The sequence below is a fragment of the Xenopus laevis genome, chromosome 8S (assembly GCF_017654675.1).
Source record: "Xenopus laevis strain J_2021 chromosome 8S, Xenopus_laevis_v10.1, whole genome shotgun sequence".
In the NCBI taxonomy this organism is placed as follows: domain Eukaryota; kingdom Metazoa; phylum Chordata; class Amphibia; order Anura; family Pipidae; genus Xenopus; species Xenopus laevis.
Window position 1 is genome coordinate 80,553,493 of NC_054386.1, and position 21,423 is coordinate 80,574,915.

Here is a 21,423-nt window from a genome sequence, read left to right on the forward strand (position 1 = left end):
CTTCAAAAAATATGTTGTACTTTTTTTTTTTTAAAGGAAAACTATACCCCCAAAATGAATACTTAAGCAACAGATAGTTTAGATCAAATTGAATGACATATTAAAGAATCTTACCAAACTGGAATATATATTTACATAAATATTGCCCTTTTACATCTCTTGCCTTGAACCACCATTTCGTGACTCTATCTGTGCTGCCTCAGAGATCACCTGACCAGAAATACTACAACACTAACTGTAACAGGAAGAAGTGAGGAAGCAAAAGGCAGAACTCTGTCTGTTAATTGGCTCATGTGACCTTACATGTGGTTTGTATGTGTGCACAGTGAATCTTACGATCTCAGGGGGCGGCCCTTATTTTTTAAAATGGCAATTTTCTATTTATGATTACCCAATGGCACATACTACTAAAAAAGTATATTATTATGATAATGGTTCATTTACATGAAGCAGGGTTTTACACATGAGCTGTTTTACTCAGTATCTTTTAATAGAGACCTACATTGTTTGGGGGGTATAGTTTTCCTTTAAGGAAAACTTCTTTTCAGCCTAATAACTACACACCAAAGAGAACAGTATTACATGACGCAACTAAATTGAATTTTGTAAATGTCTCCAGATCCAGGACTGGACACGTGTTGTACTAGTGATGGCACTGAAATTGGATATGATGCATCTGGTTTGTAGAAGTGAATATTTGAAATTTGATGAGCAACTTTCATTGGTTATGCAGAAATGTATTCCTCTTGGTCCTTGGACGGAGAAGAGAGTCCAAGCTTGCAGAGTTTTATTAAAAGATTCTAATTTTTTAAATTCTGGTGAATAGGATCGACCTGCAAACTCAAATCGAATTCGATTCAAGTTTTTTCACCAGAAAAAAAAAATCTAGTTTCAAAAGTCCACATAACGACTCCAAATTGATTGTAGGAGGTCCCCCATACGCCAAATCACCAATTCAACAGGTTTTAAATGGCAAATTCTTAATACTTTATGAACTTATTTTAAATTTAAACATTGTTTATGATACAGTGCACAGGAACAGCAGTGGGATCGTGGGTGGCCCCAGCATACGCATTAGCCTATTTGAGTGAATTTGGAACTGAAGATACTTTGAGTTCTCCATTATTTAGACACTGAACTTTTATTTTATGAACTCTTCTTTTTATGAAATTCCTTAAAGTGATACTGACACTAAAAAATGAATTTTAGCATATGAATGTACATTGAATATTACCTATAGGTCATGTTGATCATTTTTTGCTGAGAGGTTTGTTTTTGTAAGTAATTGTTAGTTGAAGTTCCTAAGCCTGACTCTCTGACACTCTGACTTTGTCAACCTGACTGTCCCATCTCAGCCTGTTAGTTACCGTTTCTAATGCTAACGGACTCCTGCTGCACAAATATGGCAGCCCCCTCATACAGGAACATGGGGGATCAGACAGGTAATGTAAAAGCAGCATGCAAATACTTTATGGCAAAGTTAGAAGTAGCTTGCAAAGCCAATATTATAATAGATGTAAAAAAAAGTTTAATTTCAGGTGTCAGTATCTCTTTAATGCTAGTTATTCCATTTACCCATCCACACAAGGGCAGAAAGTACAGTATAAAATACAGGGTGCCCTGCAGCACTGGTGGTTTGCATTATCAAGTGATCCTGTGGGCTGTGGAAGGTTATATTGTGGCAAAGGCATACATTGGGTACAGATATAAATGACTCTTGATTTCAAAGGATCCGAGAAGATGAAAGAAGGCAAACAATAAAAAAATGGAACAAAAATATTTTGGTAAGTATTAGGCAGAGCATCTTTTAAGATGTGCACCTATTGACTATTAACCTATGAAAGTAAGGGTTGGAAACTAAGGACAGGATAATGAAGACTAATGTGCTCTTATATAGCTATAGAGAGAGAGAGAGAGAGATATAGAGATAGATAGATAGAGAGATATAGAGATAGATAGATAGAGAGATATAGAGATAGATAGATAGAGAGATATAGAGAGATATAGAGATAGATAGATATAGAGATAGATACAGTATATATAGAGATATATATATAGCTATATATATATATATAGCTATATATATATATATAGGTATACTGTCATTTTTGTATACAGATGAAATACTCTGCTAGTACCTTGTCAAAACTGGAACACGAGATAAAAGCATTCAGCAGAGGAAAATATCATTGTGAGGAACAGAAATGTTTGAAAATGATGATGTCTACAGAATGGATGAAGTCAAGGCCGGATATTTTTTAGTGAGACACCCCTACTGACAACATCATCAGGACCATCAACAAGAAATTGTACATTAAATAATCACTCGACTGTCAGAAACAATATGGGTTAACAAGGTTATTTTGTGGGCAAATGGCTTTAAGTGTAAAATAAGGAGATTTTCTTACAGGAAAAGTCTTTTTCTCGTAGGCCCATACTGTCAGTGCAGGATGACTGGGGTTAAGTTGCTCAACAGATATTTATTTATTCATAAACCTGCCCCTTGTTTACAGGAACTAAATGTTTATCTTATGCTTATTTACCAATGTCAAAAGCCTTAAATGATTGCCTTTAATATGGGACATCCAGGGGTGATCCTGGCCCCTCTGCCGCCTGAGGCAGCAGCAGTTGCTGCTGCCCCCCCTCCCCTGGAAATTCGCTCTTAAAGTACCAGGAGCAGCAGTTTTGCTGCCCCCTGGTACCTAGTGGGGCGCTGCTGCCTAAGGCGACAGCCTCAACTCGCCTCATTGGCGAAGCACCCCTGGGGACATCCTTAGAATCATCTGACACAAGCTGAGCACCCACTTCAAGTATATGTTCATTAAGAATGGTTTGATTGGAGTCCAAATTGAAGAATATTTTGCTCTTCAGAAACACTGGCTAGTGAAGTCTATGAATGATTTTATTGAGAATCCCGATTTAATGAATATTGATCTCATTTCCCAAAAAATTTGGTCGTGGGAAACAAGCAAAAACATCCTCTTAAAATAGTGTCAGAAAAGTGGTCTGGTTACTTACATACTGCAATTACTCCTTCCCAACTCACTCGTTCAATTAGTAAATATAATAAGTATTTGGTGTCTGAAAACTGGAGAGTACAACACTTGAAATTGGTCCATCTGGGCTATGGGAAATTGCTCTCAGTCTTTGTCCAAAATGTACCCAACAAAATATAGACTTGTTTCACTACCTCTTGTGTTGTACTAACGTACACATGGTATGGTCAACCTTGGAGAAGTTTCTGATTCTCAGATTCAAACTTCAAATTAAATTAAGCCCAAAATTTGCACTTCTACATCTGGACTTTCCAGGATTTGCTCCGAAGGGACAACCCAAATCCCAGAGTGACTCATTGTTAAGCCTAATTTTGTTGTTTCTACTAAGAAACCGTTGTTCCTAAATTGGCTGTCTCTAGGGCCGGATTTACATAGTGGGCACCCCTAGGCCCACTGCCGTTCATCACCCCTGTCCCCTCCCCTTTATTCGTGCAAATTTTCATCATCTGGACCGGAGCAATGGGGATTGGCGCATGGGAAATTAAAAAAATTATTGTATCTCCAGTGCATCCCCAGTGTTTCTGAACCAATGTGGTTGGGCAGCATGCCGCCCCCCTTAAATCCTGCCGCCCTAGGCCCGGGCCTAGGTGGCCTTTCCACATATCCGGGCCTGGCTGTCTGAATTCACTCCTTCACTAGCAGACATTATGTCCCTGATAAATAAACTCTGTTGGCAAAAAGCAACAAGGATTAAATCATCAGAATCACATCTTAAACAAATATTTACTGAAACTTGATCATTATTCTGGGATCAAATTGATTCTAGCTTCAAATCACTTACTTCGAGTTTGTTACAGTTATAATCTCTCCTTTAGTGGTTCATCTGGCATGCCAACATATTTCAGTTTGCATTCCTTGTTGTAGGATTGCACCATTTAACATCCTTGTAATATATTCACTGAGCGTTGTTCGATACATAGGTTGCATCACCAATTTAAGATTCAAATTTATAATTCAGTCTTCAGCATTCAGCCAAAACAAGTTGTATTGGTGTGCCTCATTCTACAGCTCTGATCTTTTGTTAAATTCCTGCTTGTTTAATTTGAAAACAATAAAAACCTTTTGCATACAAAAAAACAAGCTGAGCACTACTGATGTATAAATTAGCAGGGGAATGTTGTGCTTATCAATGAGCATTGAGATCTATTTTTATTCCATATTTACCCATGGCAGTATATGAAAGAATACTAAGATGTCATGCTCATTTACAAACAAACCACTTTTTTTGTACTTTGCACATCATATTGCTCTGATATACAAGCCTAGCTTGCTCATCACTCAGAATGTGCAACCCAGAGCACTAGGAAGCCCTGCACTTACTACCTGCTTATTGACAGACCTCTTGTGTGTGTCAGCACTGTGACCTGGGTCTTGTGCCAGATATAGAAAACCTAGTTGAAAGTGTACTGTGTATGGGCTGCAATTTTGTGACTCTTAGCACTCCTGTATTTGTACCTAGCCCTTATTAAAATAAGTACATTTTCCAATATGACAAGAAAACAGGTATTGCATATTCATGTGTTACAATAAAGTTAACCTGGCAATAGGTTAAGGTCATCCCTGGTATGGTCACACCAAACTTTTCTTCATCTGATTCATTTAAAGTTCCAGTATTTCACTATGCATGTTTTTATAGGGATTGTGCACTCTTAGAGGGGTTCCAGCATCGGCTAATTCCTTATCAATTACCAGCACCAGTAAATACTATCCTGCTCTGCCTATGAATCTCTCTCTCTCTCTCTCTAGATTGGCATAAATTGTAATAGCACAGAAAGAAACTGTAACAGTAAATTAAAGAATGGGGCAGCAGAATAAAGTACAAACACATTTTGAAACTTTATTTATTACACAGCCTTTAAAAAAACATTTTAAATCAACCACTGTGTATCCAAAAAAAACATTTAAATAGCATAAGGGCAATGACAGATGGGATACTTTGTCGGCCATGGAAAATCACCTCTCCTGCAGGAAAGAAAACACCTGAAAATTCATGTTTATACGAGAGATTGAAGACTTTTCAATAACGAAGCAAATATTCACGTTTGGTAAAATTTCAAGCATTTTCAAATTTGAAAAAAAATTGAAAACTTCACAAATTAGCAAAATAGGCATTTAAGTGTCCCTTTCATTGCCCTTAAAGGTTAAAGATTTTAAGTATTAATCCCCAAATATATATACCCCATACAGATTAAGTGATGTTTTTTTGTTCTTCATGTTAAAGGGGAACTATTGTGAAAAAGTAAAGTTTTATATAAAAATATTTGTTTTTATATAAAAATATCTGGTTTTCCATGCCCTGCACTACAATTAAATCTTCTCTGACACTTCAGAAAGGGACCAACACCTTAGAACCCAAAGGAAAGACTTTATTAACAGAGGCTATAAATTGTAGACCACAACATATAGAGAGCCACCAAGGTCACCAGATATTTTAATAGCCCCAACCACAATCTGTACGACTTCAAAATTGCAGTTGTCAAAGGCAATTTAAAAAAATAAAAATGAACGAAAAGTGTGGGAACACAAGCTTATGCAAACTTTTAAAAGTCTGGAGACAGGACGGAATTTAGGCCACGGATTCAGTGGCGGAACTACCGGGGGAGCAGGGGTGCAATTGCACCAGGGACCGCACCCCCTGCGTGCCCACTGGCAGTCCACGGAGCATGAAAACACTGAAAAAACTGCATCCGTGCACAAAAAAACTGCTTCCGGCGGGGGTGGGAAGGGCCAGGCTGCACGGTCTGCACCCGGGCCCGCCTCTCCATAGTTCCATTACTGCATGAATTAATGGATAACTAGAAAATATCCTAAAACAAAAAAAAAATATCTGTGAAGAGAACTAACTACGACTTTAAACTGCAATCTACTTCACATCTTAGATTGAATTAGTTCCTTATCTGGACCCCTTTGTATAAACCACCTCTGTCTGTCTCTGCGTACAATCCATATATGTATATGCATAAGTGCTTTTCCTTTTGTTTCTAACAGTTTTGTGTACAAAATGCTGTATATATATACATATATATATATATATATATATATATATATATATATATATATATACAGTATGTGTCAGAGCCAGCATAGCTTCTTTGTAATCAGCTTTCAAGAAGGAACTGAAATGTTCTGAAAGCCAATAAAGGTATCACCTGTTCACCCCTTCAACTTCATCCGGCTAACACAGTACAAAACACTTTACCTGACCTGTTTTTTCACTAATCTCATATGCCTTGGGGTTGATACAATATCAAGGTGACACAATAATTTGGTCAGATTAGAAGGGGACCTGTGCAGGACCTTTGGAGGAGGGCCACATCAAGACATTGGATTTTGCAACCACCCTGATCAATATCTGAGATCCAACCAGACGTGTTGGATATTTTTTTGGCCCCATAGGTAATCTCAGCCAGCACCACAATGGAGAGACAAAGAAACATAGATCAGGGCAGGAAAAGTCAAAGTTATTAAGCCTTAATTTTGTGGTCCAACATTTGGTCATGTGCCTGAACTGAAAAAGTTATAATAGGCACCATACTGCAGATTCTGTACTATAGAAACAGGCAACCTCAAAACTAGATGATAAGAAACCCATAATACATTGAATTTGTACTTCATATCACCTTCCCCATAAAAAAAATAAAGCCTATTTGCAGTTCTAAGTCATTTAGCTATTATAAGCTAGTTTGGCCCTGGCCTTACATATACAAACACTACATTTTCATAGTAGATAAAATGGTCTTGTGGCTTTGAATGGATCTATTCTTTCTATGATTCTTTCCATTTTCAGTAAAATACTGTAAATATCTACCCTGATCATTTTTAGAAATTTTCTGTGCCAATAAATTCACCATACACACAACAAGAAGCAAAAGCACTTGTACAACAGGCACAATCACATGGCAATATGCAAGATTAGCATTAAGCAGCATAAAGAGGCAATAAAAAAACCTGCGCTCACCGTGACCCCAATAAATAGGGCTAGTAGTAAAATTTTAAATGTCAGATTTTTTTTTAAAAAAAATCCCGAATTTTTCATGATTTTTGCATTTGGAGTTTAGTAAATAACCCCCTATGGGTCACTTACACATACATGTACAATGCTAGGGGTCACTTGCACACACACTCACACTCTTCTTGTCTTCTGTTGCTTGATTTATTCATCCTAAATTAAAAGTGGAAAACATTTCAGTATTAAAGAATTAAACAGAAATAGACCCAACATTCTTTATGGAAATATTTCCTGGTTATACTTAAACACCAATTTCTTATTTGCCAGCAAACTTCATCTAAACTAACTCTCCCTCCATTTCGTATACTCTTAGTAATACTGTGTCCCACATATTCAGAAAGAATTTATACATCACAATGTGGCAAATTCAGTGTTTGGCAGGGCCCACTGGAGAACAGACATCCACAGCCCAAGAACCTTTAGATATAAATTGGGTAATACACAAGTCAAATAGTTTGCACTGGGTCTACTGACCCTTAGTAACCAATCATGTTGATTTTAAACAGGTGACCAGTAGGTAATATGGGTTACAAGGTTTTGCAACCTTTATGACTATTATCCCATAATGTACTAAATGGTACTGGTGTGACATTTACTGTGGTAAAAATAATAGAGATGATGGGAAATGATTGGGTCTAACAAGACATTGCCTGGTATCTTGGGAGGCTAGCTGACCCTAGGCAAACTATGGGGGAATGTAATTAAAAATCACAAGTGTTATTTAAAATGATGTCTTTGCGAATGTTTAGCACTGCTCGCTTTGTACAGGTTTTTTGCACTAGCCATTGGCGTAACTACCAGGGGTGCAAGCGGTGCGATGGCACCTGGGTCCGCTCCCCCTTGGGGCCCACAGAAGCCACGATAATGGATATCGTGGGTGGTTGGGCAGTGGGAGATTTTACAGTGCACGCGATTCATAGGGGGAGGGCCCGACAGGGGGGCCCAGGTGCTCATCCTATACCAGGGCCTGCCGGTGAATAGTTACGCCAATGGCACTAGCGAAACATATTACATTCCCCTACAGTATATGTCCCTTATCGATTAACAGACGTCTGTCTTATCTGTGATGTTGTGTAAGTCCCTGCAGCCCTCATTCATTGCCATTTTCTTGTTTCTTATTCTTAGAGCATGCTTCTCTCATACATTAACATACTCAATATTCCATTTGAACAAAGAAAATATTTAACCACCTTAAAGAAGAACTTAACCCCAGTTTATCAAAACTCCCCATCCCCTTTCCTCCATTGCCACCCTCTCTCTATCCCTCCATAGCGCCTTATTTGAAAAAGTGTCTCCCCATCCCCTACAGAGTAGCGCAGCAAAGCTCTTAGGCGCTATCTTCAGTATCGGATAAACTCCGGGGCTCACTTCCGCAAAGGACTCTGAAGATAATGAAGATGGCGCCCAAGAGCTCCACTGCGCTACTCTGCATGAATATGCCAACGTTAATGCCAGGGACACTATTTCAAGTAAGGTACTATGGAGGGAAAAAGCAGGAAAGGGGGTCAATGGAGGAAGGGGATGGGGGTTTTCAATTAAAGGGGGGTTAGTTCTCCTTTAAATTGTAACATTTTAAAATCCAGAGCTGGACCAACACATAAGGGTAATGAAAGCAAGGGATTTACCTTTTTACTCTCGTGGATACCAATAACCAGCTTAACTGAAAATGAAGTAACAAACAAAAGAGAATGAGACAGAAATTGATTATATAGAACAAAATACTACTATATCTCTGCAGAAAGTGGCCCAATTAGACCTTGGAGGTTTTGTTATGTAAAGTGCAAAGTATTCAATAGGTCTTATTACATACAGCAACCAATCAGCAGGTAGCATTTATTGGACTCCTGTTTAAAAGCGAACATCTAATTGGTTGCTATGGGTACTCCATCTGGAAAAACTATGTGGCTTTTATTACATATAGGGGAATGTGTAAGTCATGTGCATGCATGGTGATATCTGTGCTTTAAGCAGTGGGGATAATTTATGAACACTGTTCAGGTATAATAATCCATGTTAACCGATATGCTATATTCTGATATGTTTCCTACAGGTAGAGTAACAAAATAAAATTGGTTCCTTTGGAATACCCTGCTGGGACAAATTTGCCCAGCATCAAAAAATAAGGACCATATAAGACTGGGTGGTATTTGTTTTGCCCTTTATGATTTATTCATGATGGATTAGGTTAAAAAAAACAGTAAGTGGTTAATTTTTTGGCAGTAAACTGGCACTTTATCTTACACCATGATCGACTATGCAGTCTCCTTCTTCAACACTGCACACAGAAACGGACTCACATGGTGTTTGGCCTCAGAGTCATATCATATGACATTCTCTTTACTCTTTAGGCTAATCACTGTCATGGGCAAGAAGGCTAACAGAAGTACAGTTCACCAAATAAAATGTCTATTGCCATGCAAGCAGTAAGTGCAAAGCTTAAAATACAGATGCTGTCAAGTTTGGCTGCAATGTTTTGCACCAACTGGTTCCTGGAATTAGGAGACTCAGGGTGCAGCAAAACAATGATCTTTCTTGGTGCTTCACACAGATATGACCTACATTTCTTTCCCATGAAAATTAGTAAGAACAGATCCTAATGGACAATCACCTATTGTATACCCTTTTCATTTACAGTACTGTACACACAATACAGTATTCGTTTTCTTTCTTATTTTCATCATCAATTTTACTCCCTTATTCGTCAGGTATTTCTTGTTTCAGCACCTTCCTGTTAATCTGGCATACTCACATTTCCTGTGCAGAAAGGTAAGGGATCCATATAGAGCTAACGCCACCGCAAACAGGTACATCCCATCTTCAAGAGATAATCCTGCCACACCTACACAGAAAGAATCAATCACACATACACAAGGCTTGAAATGTATGTTGAGTATAACCACATGCATACGATAATAACCTCATGTTTGGAATATTATATATTATAAAATACTCAGGCCATTAACATACAAGAATCCTTCAATCACCATCCCAAGGCATCAGTGAACAAGCATGGGTTTTTGTAATAACAAAGCCGAGAAATAAAATGGAGCTGTCACTTCGTAAAGGCAATCTTCCACCAAGTTGTTGAAACAGTGTAAAAAAACTGTGGACACAATAAATCTTTTTTACACTGTTTCAACAACTTGGTGGAAGATTGCCTTTTCTGAGTGCCTGCTCTATTGTATTTCTCGGCCTGTCCGCTCCCTATGCTGTGGGCTCAGGATGGTGCACCTGGGCCACTTCCCTAATGTGGTGCGTAACAACTATACCTATTGGAGACCCTTATTCAAGTTTTATTATACTCCTCTTTGTAATAAAAGACAAAAAGTTAATTCAGGTATAGTAAAAAAACAGCAGAGAATCAGATATTTGCATTAAGAATACAAAACTATTCCAGTTTATTAGTTGATAAACAACAATGCACCACTGACAACGGCTGCAAAAAGAAATCTTTGAAGCAGGCAAAGAGCACATCAATGTTCTGTTGCTGTCTACGTAGGTCTTAGTATAACAATGGGGTGGGTGACCAGATCAGAAAGAGATCCACTTGTTTGGCAGTCTGGTCAAAAAGCAGAGCATGACCCAGGGGAGTTTTTTTCTCTACAGAGCAGATCATGGAGCTGTAATTTTAGTTTCTTTCTTTCTTTCTTTTTTCTTTTTGCTTTTAAACTTTTTATTGAAAAAAGTTGTGTACAATACAAAGTGTTTTATATAAATGCTGATATAACATGTTAATGTGTAAATTACAATAAGTGTAAAGGGGCAAGGAGGATAAGGGAATTGGGAAAGGAGGGTATTTGGAATTGGGGACTGTATTTTACATACGTCTGACTTCCAATTCTACCATTGTATACCTTATTGTAACATAGTGATTTGTTACAGTATGTTTGTCAACTTTTCCAGTAATGAATCATCAACATCATGGTCAAATTAAAAATCAAAAATGAAACCTAAACCTAAACAATGCCTCCTTACGTTCTACCCTGGTTTTAACTGTGAATGGTAAGTATAAAGATTGTCTATTTATGTATTGTATTTTATCACTCTCTCTTTTGCCCTGAATCATAACTTTTCCTTCTCATTATACAGTTTTCCCTTGTTACTTTCTCATATCTTTGAATTCATGGTTCCCATTCTTTTATAACCATTCAGTTGGAAAGGAGGGCAAATTTTACTTTCTTTAAACATGTTGTAGTTCAGTGTATCAGAGACGTGTAGTCAGTGTCGGACTGGCCCGGTGGGGTACCGGGAAAAAACACAGTGGGCCCCGACCCTCATGGGCACCCGCTGGGCCAGACCCCATCTCCCAATGATAAGTTCTACATGTGCCGGTGCCATGTGCCGAGCGTCAGTTGGCGTCAGTTGGCGATGCGCAGGGTGACATTGGCACAGGCGCGCCGAGCGCACATCACAGTGGAGAAGCGGCATTTGCGCATGCGCTTAGAACGCATTTTCACAGAAAGGAGGCGGCGGGGAGGGAAGCAGGGAAGGAGGCGGCACCTGATTACATTAGGAACCAAACATTTAGAGAAGAATGTATGGACATAATAAGCAGAGGAAAAGGTCACCACTATGGGGCCAATATACCGGTACTAAAAATCAAGTTGCGATTTTTTTCCCCACGAATCTTGAAAAACTTGTGGTTTTCCTATATTTGTTAAAAGCTTGTGAAAAATAACCGCAAAAACCTTTAATACAAAAGTTCGCCAAGTGAAAGTTTTGCAATGGCAGATGCACCGATTCTACTGGACCATTTTTTTTTTGTTTTTTTAGAGAATTTTAGTTTTTTCCCCCCCTGCGAATTGCCTGAAAAACATGAATTTTTTTTGTGGTATTCGTAATTCTTAGTGCATTGCTCAGCATTTTTTTGTTGTTCATACTTTGGATCTTTTAATAAATTAAATGACAGTCGTGGTTTTAGAGTTTGTGAATTTAGTTGTGATTTCAATAACTTCTAAAACCACTAAAATTTTAATAAATGAGCCTCCATAACTCTGGTTATTGCAAAAAAATAAAAATAAAAATGTAAGTACTATTTGCACAGCTTTCATGCCCAAACAGGGATAAACAAAACAAAAACCTAATGCTAATCACTATTTCCTTAAAGGGATTCTGTCATGATTTTTACGATGTAGTTTTTATTTCTAAATTACACTGCAAATAATTCACTCTACAATATAAAATGTCATTCCTGAACCAGCAAGTGTATTTTTTTAGTTGTAATATTGGTGTGTAGGCATCATCTCTGGTCATGTGCTTTCTGAAAGAGCCAGCACTTTAGGATGGAACTGCTTTCTGGCAGGCTGTTGTTTCTCCTACTAAATGTAACTGAATGTGTCTCAGTGGGACCTGGATTTTACTATTGAGTGTTGTTCTTAGATCTACCAGGCAGCTGTTATCTTGTGTTAGGGAGCTGCTATCTGGTTACCTTCCCAGTGTTCTGTTGTTAGGCTGCTGGGGGGAAAGGGAGGGGGGTGATATCACTCCAACTTGCAGTACAGCTGTAAAGAGTGAGTGAAGTTCATCACAGCACAAGGCACATGAATGGGGACAACTGGGAAACTGAAAATATGGCTAGCTCCATGTCAGATTTCAAAATTAAATATAAAAAAATCTGTTTGCTCTTTTGAGAAATGGATTTCAATGCAGAATTCTGCTGTAGCAGCTCTATTAACTGATGATTTTTGGCGAAAAAAAATGACATGACAGTATCCCTTAAATTGTTTTAGGCCCCACTAAGGCCTTAATCACTTCAGGCTGATGGCACAGGGGTCACATTCTCCTCTTGTAATTTTGAGACAGCGAAGAAGTGGCCAAATCAGCACTTGACTCCTCCATTTCACTTGAGAAACAATTACAGAAATGGTGCTGGCAGTCTGTAAACTCTGTAGTAAGCATCTCTGGGCTGGGAAATTGCCAGTACTTATGTTGTGATGTGTTCCCCATTTGAGTGAATGGAAGGTAACAGTGGTATCTGGGGGATGCTCTTTCTCTGGCTGAAATAAGGTTGTAGAAAAACTCCAGATGTGCTGTAGCCCTTAAGGTTTCTTACCTGCAACGTGGAGGGTATTTGAACGTGTTACTCCTTCTGGGACACTGATGTGACGGACTCTGCAGAAGTAACGAGCTCCGTGATGTTCAGGGCTGGCGATGATGCTCAGGCTTGCTGTAAGGCTGAAGGTGCCATCCTTGTTAAGTGTGTGAGTGGACAGGGATACGCCAGGAAGGACAGAGAACTGGGAATCCCCCGGAAGACGTCTCAGGAGTTCTACTGAGATTTCCAGTGGGTGAAAATGAGAAGCCTCACAGGAGAGAGTAATTTCTTCATTAGGTCGAGCAAAGAGAGGGTTAGGCAGGAAAGTGACTGTAGGCAGGGCTGGAGAGAGTTAAGAAAGGAACATATTACTAGGCAGAAAATGGAAACTGTTGGGCTCATTTATAAACACTGGCTAAATTTGCCACTGATCAGTAATCCATAGCAATCATCAGTGATTAACTTTTTTCAGCCAGCTGCAGGTGGAACCCTGGAAACAATCATCTGATTGATTGCCATGAGTTACTGCCCAGGTGCAAATTTGCCCGATGTTTGTAATTACCCCCTGTCGGTGGATAGGCAAAACATTATCTAAATAAAAGGGCAATAATGGGCTAATAAAAGAAAACATAATTCTAAGCAACTTTCCAGTATACAATACTAAAAATGTTCAGTGTTTTTAAAGTTATTGTTATTGAAAGCAGCATTTACTTAACTCTTGGCTGTTACTTTTTTAAACAATGTTGAAAAAGGCTTAGTTCCCCAGCTTTCAATGTTTTCAATACCTTAACACAGTGTTCCCCAACCAGTGGCTTGTGAGCAACACGTTGCTCTCCAACCCCTTGGATGTTGCCATTGATTTATAATTGAGTTCCAGGCTTGGAGACAAGTGTTGTTTGCATAACCATATGTACTGCCAAACAGAGGCTCCTGTAGGCTGCCAGTCCACATAGGGGCTACCAAATGGCCAATCACAGCACATTGTGACAACAGTCTGAGCCGCCAGGGCAGAGATTAGAAAGGGACAAACACTGCTTTCAATAACAATACATATACATATAATTCAAAAACCATAGAAAATGTGTAAAATTGTATATTGCAACATTGCTTAGAACTATGTTTCCTTTTGTTGCAAAACATTTTTTGGGTCAACATTCCCTTTAAGTATGAATGTTATTCTCTCTCTCTCTGCTGCTTAATATCACCACCATCATGAAGCTCATCTTCGCTACTCTCATTTGCTGGTTATATGCCATTCTCTCCTAATTATTTGATAAAGATTTATTTAATTTCAGAACAAAGTAAAGGGAGTCTCACAGCATAAACATCAGTTGAGATGGCAATATATAATATCAGTATTTGTTTTATGGTAATATTAAGAGCTACGAGTATGCGTTTGTTTCCATTTGCTGTATTTTTCCAAGCTTCTATGAAAGTGTGAATGGCTGAGCTTGCAGTTGAAGCCTTGTCTAGGCAAGCACCGTCTCACTGTTAGGCTAGCCACAAGCACTATGGGCAAGGTAAGCCAGTTGGGAATGGGCCCTGCATAGGACATGTCTTCTTTTATCTTCAACTTATTTATTGCTCTAATATAGTTTCCTGTCCTGCTCTTGGCATTCCTAACCCCAACACGCTTTACCTGTGACTTCCAGCTGCATATCCCTTTGTGCCCTTATATAGGGCAAGTATATTGTGCAGAGGAAGGTGCCATGGTCTGAGACAGCCACTTTATCCACTAAGAGTGATGCATTCCCTTGAGACTGCAAAGTGGAGAAGTTCATCTCGTAGCCTGGGAATATTTCTTCAATTCGGTCCAGTCTGCCATCATAAGCATACAGCACTTTTCCATCTCCAAGAGCACGATGCCGCCACTCAATTGCAGAACGAAATTGTTGGCCTCGCCAGAAACCACAAGGCACATACAGTGGGTCACCAAGACGGGCATACAGGGTTGCTGATGTGGAATACACAGCAAGAAAAACTGAAAAAAAAGATTAGCAAGGAAGATTACAAATTTACAATGGCAGTGAAGGGAGCTGTGTTAGACTGTAGCAAGCGGAGCTGCAGAGATGAACTATAACTCTGCTCTTTGAGAAGTCCACAAGGTTAAGGTTAAAGGATTGGTTAACTTCTTAAATAGTTTATCCTATGCTTTTCCTGTGTAATAGGAATTCTTTAAAAAACACACATATTTTAACTTATTCCTAGTAACAGAGAACACTTATCCAATTCACAGTGAGGTGCTCTGATACCTAGCAATCCAGGATGAATCAGGACAGGTTGAACTTTCCCTACTGCTAATGTCCCAGCTTATTACCTAACCCAATACCATAGCATTTATCGTACTGGCTAGCAACACATTTAAAGGAAAATTATAATATTTTTTGCTGAAAACTGAACTGGCCCGAGGTATTTCTATAGGGCAGGGGTGCCCAAAAAGTAGATCGAGATCTACCAGAAGACCTTTAGCTGGTGATCAGTAGATCACAGTAAACACTGTCAATAAACAGCATGTTTAAATCACCCTCATTCAAATATTTATTATGTTAAATTTACATAAGAAATGGTTGTTTGTTAAATATAGCAATATACATTTTCTCAAAAATCAATATAATATTGAAATAATATTTTCCATGAAACAGAATGTGGATCATAATGGGACATCATAACTAAAAGTAGACCCTGCATTAGTAAAGTATGGGCACTCCTGCTATAAGGGAACTATGTATTTCTATAAGGGCACATCTTCTTCTCTTTGGCCCTGGACAATTGTGAATGTCAGTGATTTGCTTCTAAATTCTGCTTTTCACTTTATTGTGCATGAACTGGACTGTAACAAAGAGAAGATGAAAGAAGCCAAAAAATATGTTGACAATAAGATCTTGCAAAAGTACAGGAGCGCTGGCCTGAGGCATCAGGTAAGTGATTATATCACTGAGGGGGGGGGGGGGTTCATAGAGTGTAGAGATCTGTGATTGCCCTATGAATAAAGCACTACCTGCTTTTTACACATAGGTGACCTTTGCCTATTATTCAGATTCAGATGTGCAAGTAAGGGACCACTGCTGGTAACACTGGTTACAACAAAACCCTGCACTTGCTTCCTGCCATACTTCCACCAGCACTGTATTCTGCATCTTGCACCCCTATGTGTTCTTGATCAGGGCCGCTCCTGCCATGAGGCAATGCGAGAACCTTGCCTCAAGTGGCAGAGAGCATCCAGTTACAAGGGGCGGCAAAATGCCACCTCTTCTAATTTTAAGAGCTGAATTTCTGGATTTTAACATATTCAGCTCCGCAGAGAGCTCTATTGCACTAGCGATGCGGCCCCACGTTTGACCCGTTCCGACAATGATGTTTAAGAGCCAAGTGGCATTGGGGCTGCTGCCTCAGATGCCAGCAGCCCCAGGATCACCCCTGATCCAGGTTTTTGATAAACCATCCCTTTGACACTTATAACAAGCAATTCCAGATGTGGAAAGGCAGACTGACTGCACTGGGATCCTTCAGAAAGGAACGGGACTTAAAATGGCAATGGAAATAAGGTAATGGACCTGAAAAAAGTAAAGTTGTCAGAAAAGAAGCACATTATGATAAGGCTTTAGTATATTATATGCAATGACCAAGAAGAATTTAGGTAAAACCCTACGTTTAATCTCAAGAGCCAATACCTGTCAACTTGTCATCTTCTTCCCCCTGTGGACCAAGCACTGCACTCACAGTGTTTCCACTTGCGTCATCCTTCACAGATAAGCTATACCAAGGATGCCCAAGAGCCCGTGGGCTACGTTTCTCCTCTGTAAGTGAGCGCACCCAAGCCAGTGGAACCTCCTGGGGCAACAGATAGGTCACTTCACATGATGAGAGCCTTGGAGACAGTAACTTTCCAGAAGGGTCTAGTTGAAAAGCAAAAGAGACACAAGCAGAGCAAAAATATGATTACATATTTAAATGCAAATTTGTTTCACTCTAAGGGGTATATTTATCAAAGAGTGAAGTTAGAGATCACCACAGTCCACTAGAGTGAAATTCCGCCTCTCTCCATTAATTTCTATTGGATTTTTAAAGCAGTATTTATCAAAGGGTGAAAGTGAAAGTTCACCATTTAATAAAAAAAAAAAATCCCCTAGAAATGAATGGAGAAAGGCGGAATTTCACTCTAGTGGACTGTGGTGATCTCTAACTTCACTCTTTGATAAATATACCCCTAAAGCTCTTTAGTTTAGCTTTTACATTTGTAGCTTTCATTTTGCTAGCAAATCTAGTGTTTTATATGAAACAAATATATATATCTGTAATTTTGACTCCCACACTGAGCTATTTGACTATATCCTGAAAATGAATACTTAAGCAACAGATAGTTTACATCATATTTAGTGGCATATTTAATAATCTTACAAAACTGGAATATATATCTAAGTATATAGTGCCCTTTTCCATATTTTAAAACATTGCAGTTGGTGCCTGCAAATAAAAAGTGTTAAAACCTTACAAATGAAATAGTGAACATATTCAATTAGGTGTTTAATAAGACCTTAATGTCTGTGAATATGATAGAGACCTTAGATTGCTCCACTGGGACAGAGACTAAAGTGAATGCTATATAATCTTTGTAAGCACTTTGGAATATTCTGGCACTATATAAAGACTAATATTAATAAAAATATGAGGTACCATTAAGAATCAAAGTGCAGTTATTTTGGCTACTCTAATATCCTTCACCAAACCAGAGTATTAATATAATAGATGAATTATTATTTTATTTTCTCAATAATAATAATAATAATAATAATAATAATAATAACGGACAGTTTAGCAAAACACAACTGCCATTCATCTTTATAATAATGATTTTACATTGATTAATAAACATTTTACATTGTGAATGATCCATATAATATATTCTGCCACTCACCAGTCACATGTAAGTGCAAAGTTTCAGGACTGGAAGTTATAGGAGCTTCAGGAATTAGGTTCAAGGGATCTATCAAATGTAGTTCAACTGGTGTCTGACGGATCGTGCGAGGGATAGAACTACCTCCTCCCCCAATCTCTTCCACCAATACACAGGCCAGAGGCTTAGTTTCATAAGCTTCCCCAAAGCTTTGGAACGCAAATCCTGCAAAAGAATAAGACAAAAAAATAAGATATTGATAAATGCATCCACTAATGCATCTAACTTATGTTATCATTCTGCTTTTTAATCAGTTTAAAAACCCCGCAGTGTTGATGAAAACAATAGGTGTATAGGATCCTGAATCACTCTTAGAACTTTAACCATACTGTTGCTTTGTGACAGAAAGGAGGGACCATGTGACTAACTTCCCTGTGCAAGTAAAACAGTGATATTATCATTTACAAAACTTAATTAGCTTTCCATGACTACATAATACTTTTTTATACAGAGTATATGCCTTATAATTAGGTTATAGAGAATAAAATCCTAGGGCAACAGTCAGCAGAAAGTACCCCAGTAGATTACGTATATAGAAGAGTATTTTAGAAGAGTAAAGATCACCATCTGGAATGACTGAAGGGTTCCTAACTGCTTGCTACATTATGGTCTCTATTAAATGAAGATAAGCACAATCCACTAGGGGGCTGGCAATATGGCAGGTGTCCCCAATGAATCCTAACTTAAAAGCTATTTCCTTAGGAAAAATATGCAGCAAAGTTCTGTAGGAGTCCTTAGCGCAAACTTACAGGCTCATTTATCAGATTTCAAATTTCATCAAAAGCACATTTGTGAATAAAGTCACTCAATGATTTGCCCCTTAATTGCTAGCACATTTACAGAAACACTCAGGCCCAGATTTGTGGAAAGGCCACCTAGGCCCGGGCCTAGGGCGGAAGGATTTTAGGGGGCGGCATGCTTCCCAACCACATCCACATTGGTTCAAAAACAGTGGGGATATGCTGGAGATACAATCATTTTTTAAATGCAAATGACCGGGAGTTCCGCTTCGTTTCTCTGCATTTAAGGGTCAGATGTTTTTAAAGAGTTTTTTTTTTAATGAATGCATATCGCAGGGAGGGAGAGGGGGGCAACCTGCCTAACTGCTAGTTGATCCAGAGGAAGGCAAAAAAGCCTCTCCAATTTGCCTCGGAGGGGGAAAATTCCTTCCTGATACTAAGATGGCAGTGGGACTAGTCCCTGGATCAACTTTACTATGATTTATCTTCCATAACCCTGTATTCCTTCACTTGCTAAAAAGTCATCCAACCACTTCTTAAAGCTGTCTAATATATCAGGCATCTAATGCATCAGCCGTTTCACCAGCTTCTAGTAAAGCTGAGCTCCTCTAAACAGAGCTGCTCCATGGACACATGACAAGGTGAAAACTGAAATAAAAATTGATTGAAACAAGTTACTTCTGGTAACTATTAAAAATATGTGGAAAGTGAACTATTCCTTTACTGTCTGATGATCTCATGCACAGGACTATGAATACATTATAAGCAAGGTAGAGGTGTAACTATGCACAAAAGGATTTGAGGGGCACACACCTGGTTAATTACTTCGGTTGATTGGGTGCACCTCCCGTGGTGTCCTACCACACCAGATCACTAGAACCAGAGAAGAGATGGGCAGCACTCCAGGATAGGATAAAAATTGCCTTTATTCACATACAGCAGGGCAGCATAGCAACGTTTCGAGCCTCGCACGGCTCTTTGTCAAGCTTGACAAAGAGCCGTGCGAGGCTCGAAACGTTGCTATGCTGCCCTGCTGTACTGCTGTATGTGAATAAAGGCAATTTTTATCCTATCCTGGAGTGCTGCCCATCTCTTCTCTGGTTCTAGTGTAACTATGCACACCCCACAACTGCTGGGCCCAGGAGTTATAAGCGGCCCAGTATGGCACTGACTAATAAGTAGTTTCAATATAGATTTATGGGGCCCAGTCTTTAGCATGGATAAGGCATCAGTTTCTCCCTGTCAACAGCAAGAAGCTGAGCATGTGAATAAAAGCTATACTGCAATATCAAACAATACATTTACATTATAACAGCATTGCTCTTGTAAATATGGATACCATAGACTAGTGATCCCCAACCAGTGGCTCATGAGCAACATGTTGCTCACCAACCCCTTGGATGTTGCTCCCAGTGGCCTCAAAGCAGGTGCTTATTTCTCAATTCCTGATTTGGATGCAAGTTTTGGTTTCAAAACTCTGCCAAACAGAGTATCCAGTAGGCAGCCACTGCACATAGGGGATACCAAATAGCTAATCAAAACCCTTAGAGAGCTAGCACACGGGCAGCTAACTAATCGCCTCTTCTGCGGGGCAACAATTTCCCGAACTGCCTTCCCTGTGCCTGCCGCCTGCTATAATGACAAAACGCTAGCGCCAATGCATTGTGGCGCTTTGATTCCCGAAGTCGGCGACTTCGCAAAACAGAGTGCCACAAGTGCCATGCCGCAGGCGTTTTTGCATTATAGCAGGCAGAAGACAGGGGGAAGTCGTTCGGGGAGATTAGTCGCCCCAAAGAAGAGGCGATTAGTCTCTTGGGGTCCTTAGGGTTTTCCCAAAACCAGATCCTACAGAATGTTATGGGATTCACTGGTATCCCAAACTGAAACCAGGATTCACATGACTAGATTCCATAAGAATACGCTAAACACGACTCTCAAACTAAAGAAATGCAATGCATTTACCTTTTATCAGGCTACATAACATAATGAAGATTGCAGATAACAAAAGGGTGAGCCTTGTTAGTATGATACAGTTGGCTGGACTACGGTATACAATAAGCAATATTAAATAGAAAATGAAAGCAAATGTTCGGAAAGGCCCTAAACAGTGACTGTAACGAATAACAGCAGCCAGTCCATAAGGGAGGGGGCACTGAGAAGGATGAAAGCAGGGACAGTTAGGGGAAAAGACCTGGGGTGACACCATAAGATAAAAAAAAAGTTGTAGTAAGCTGTTAGTAGGTAAAAGTGAGCACTAAGAGCCTTTTAAGACACTTACCAATCAGCAGAAGGGACGGGAGGAGGTAAAAGAAACACGGGTTCATCCTGGCAAATGTGTGCAGCACAGAAAGAGACTCGGTAGGCAGCTGTGTAATGTAAGAGGCAAATATTACTATAAATGCAATGCAGCTCTTCTCCCGGTGCCCCTCTGTTCTTCCCAAGTGCTCACACAGCTTCACTGATCCTGCAACTGCCTCCCTTAATCTCTATAAGCTTTCACTTTCACTATCAGCGGCTCACAGCAGTGCCTGCAGCATAAATCCTTCTAAAAACAGAAGATATTTACAGTAATTGTCTCATGCCCTATACATAGCACCGCCTTAATACCAAAAATGAAAATTTAACTCTCA

General features: G+C 39.3%; 1 protein-coding gene across 1 annotated transcript; it reads right to left on the reverse strand.

Annotated features, from left to right (window-relative positions):
- Positions 1-4,868: 4,868 nt before the first annotated feature.
- Positions 4,869-21,298, reverse strand: tapbp.S (TAP binding protein (tapasin) S homeolog). The gene is made up of 8 exons (XM_018233762.2): positions 21,072-21,298; positions 18,015-18,218; positions 16,771-16,995; positions 14,739-15,080; positions 13,118-13,441; positions 9,815-9,904; positions 8,691-8,725; positions 4,869-7,218 (listed from the first exon to the last, which is right to left on the reverse strand). Exons 1-8 carry the CDS (start codon positions 21,115-21,117, stop codon positions 7,210-7,212), a joined length of 1,275 nt encoding a protein of 424 aa, XP_018089251.1. The 5' UTR covers positions 21,118-21,298; the 3' UTR covers positions 4,869-7,209.
- Between the last annotated feature and the right edge of the window lie 125 nt (positions 21,299-21,423).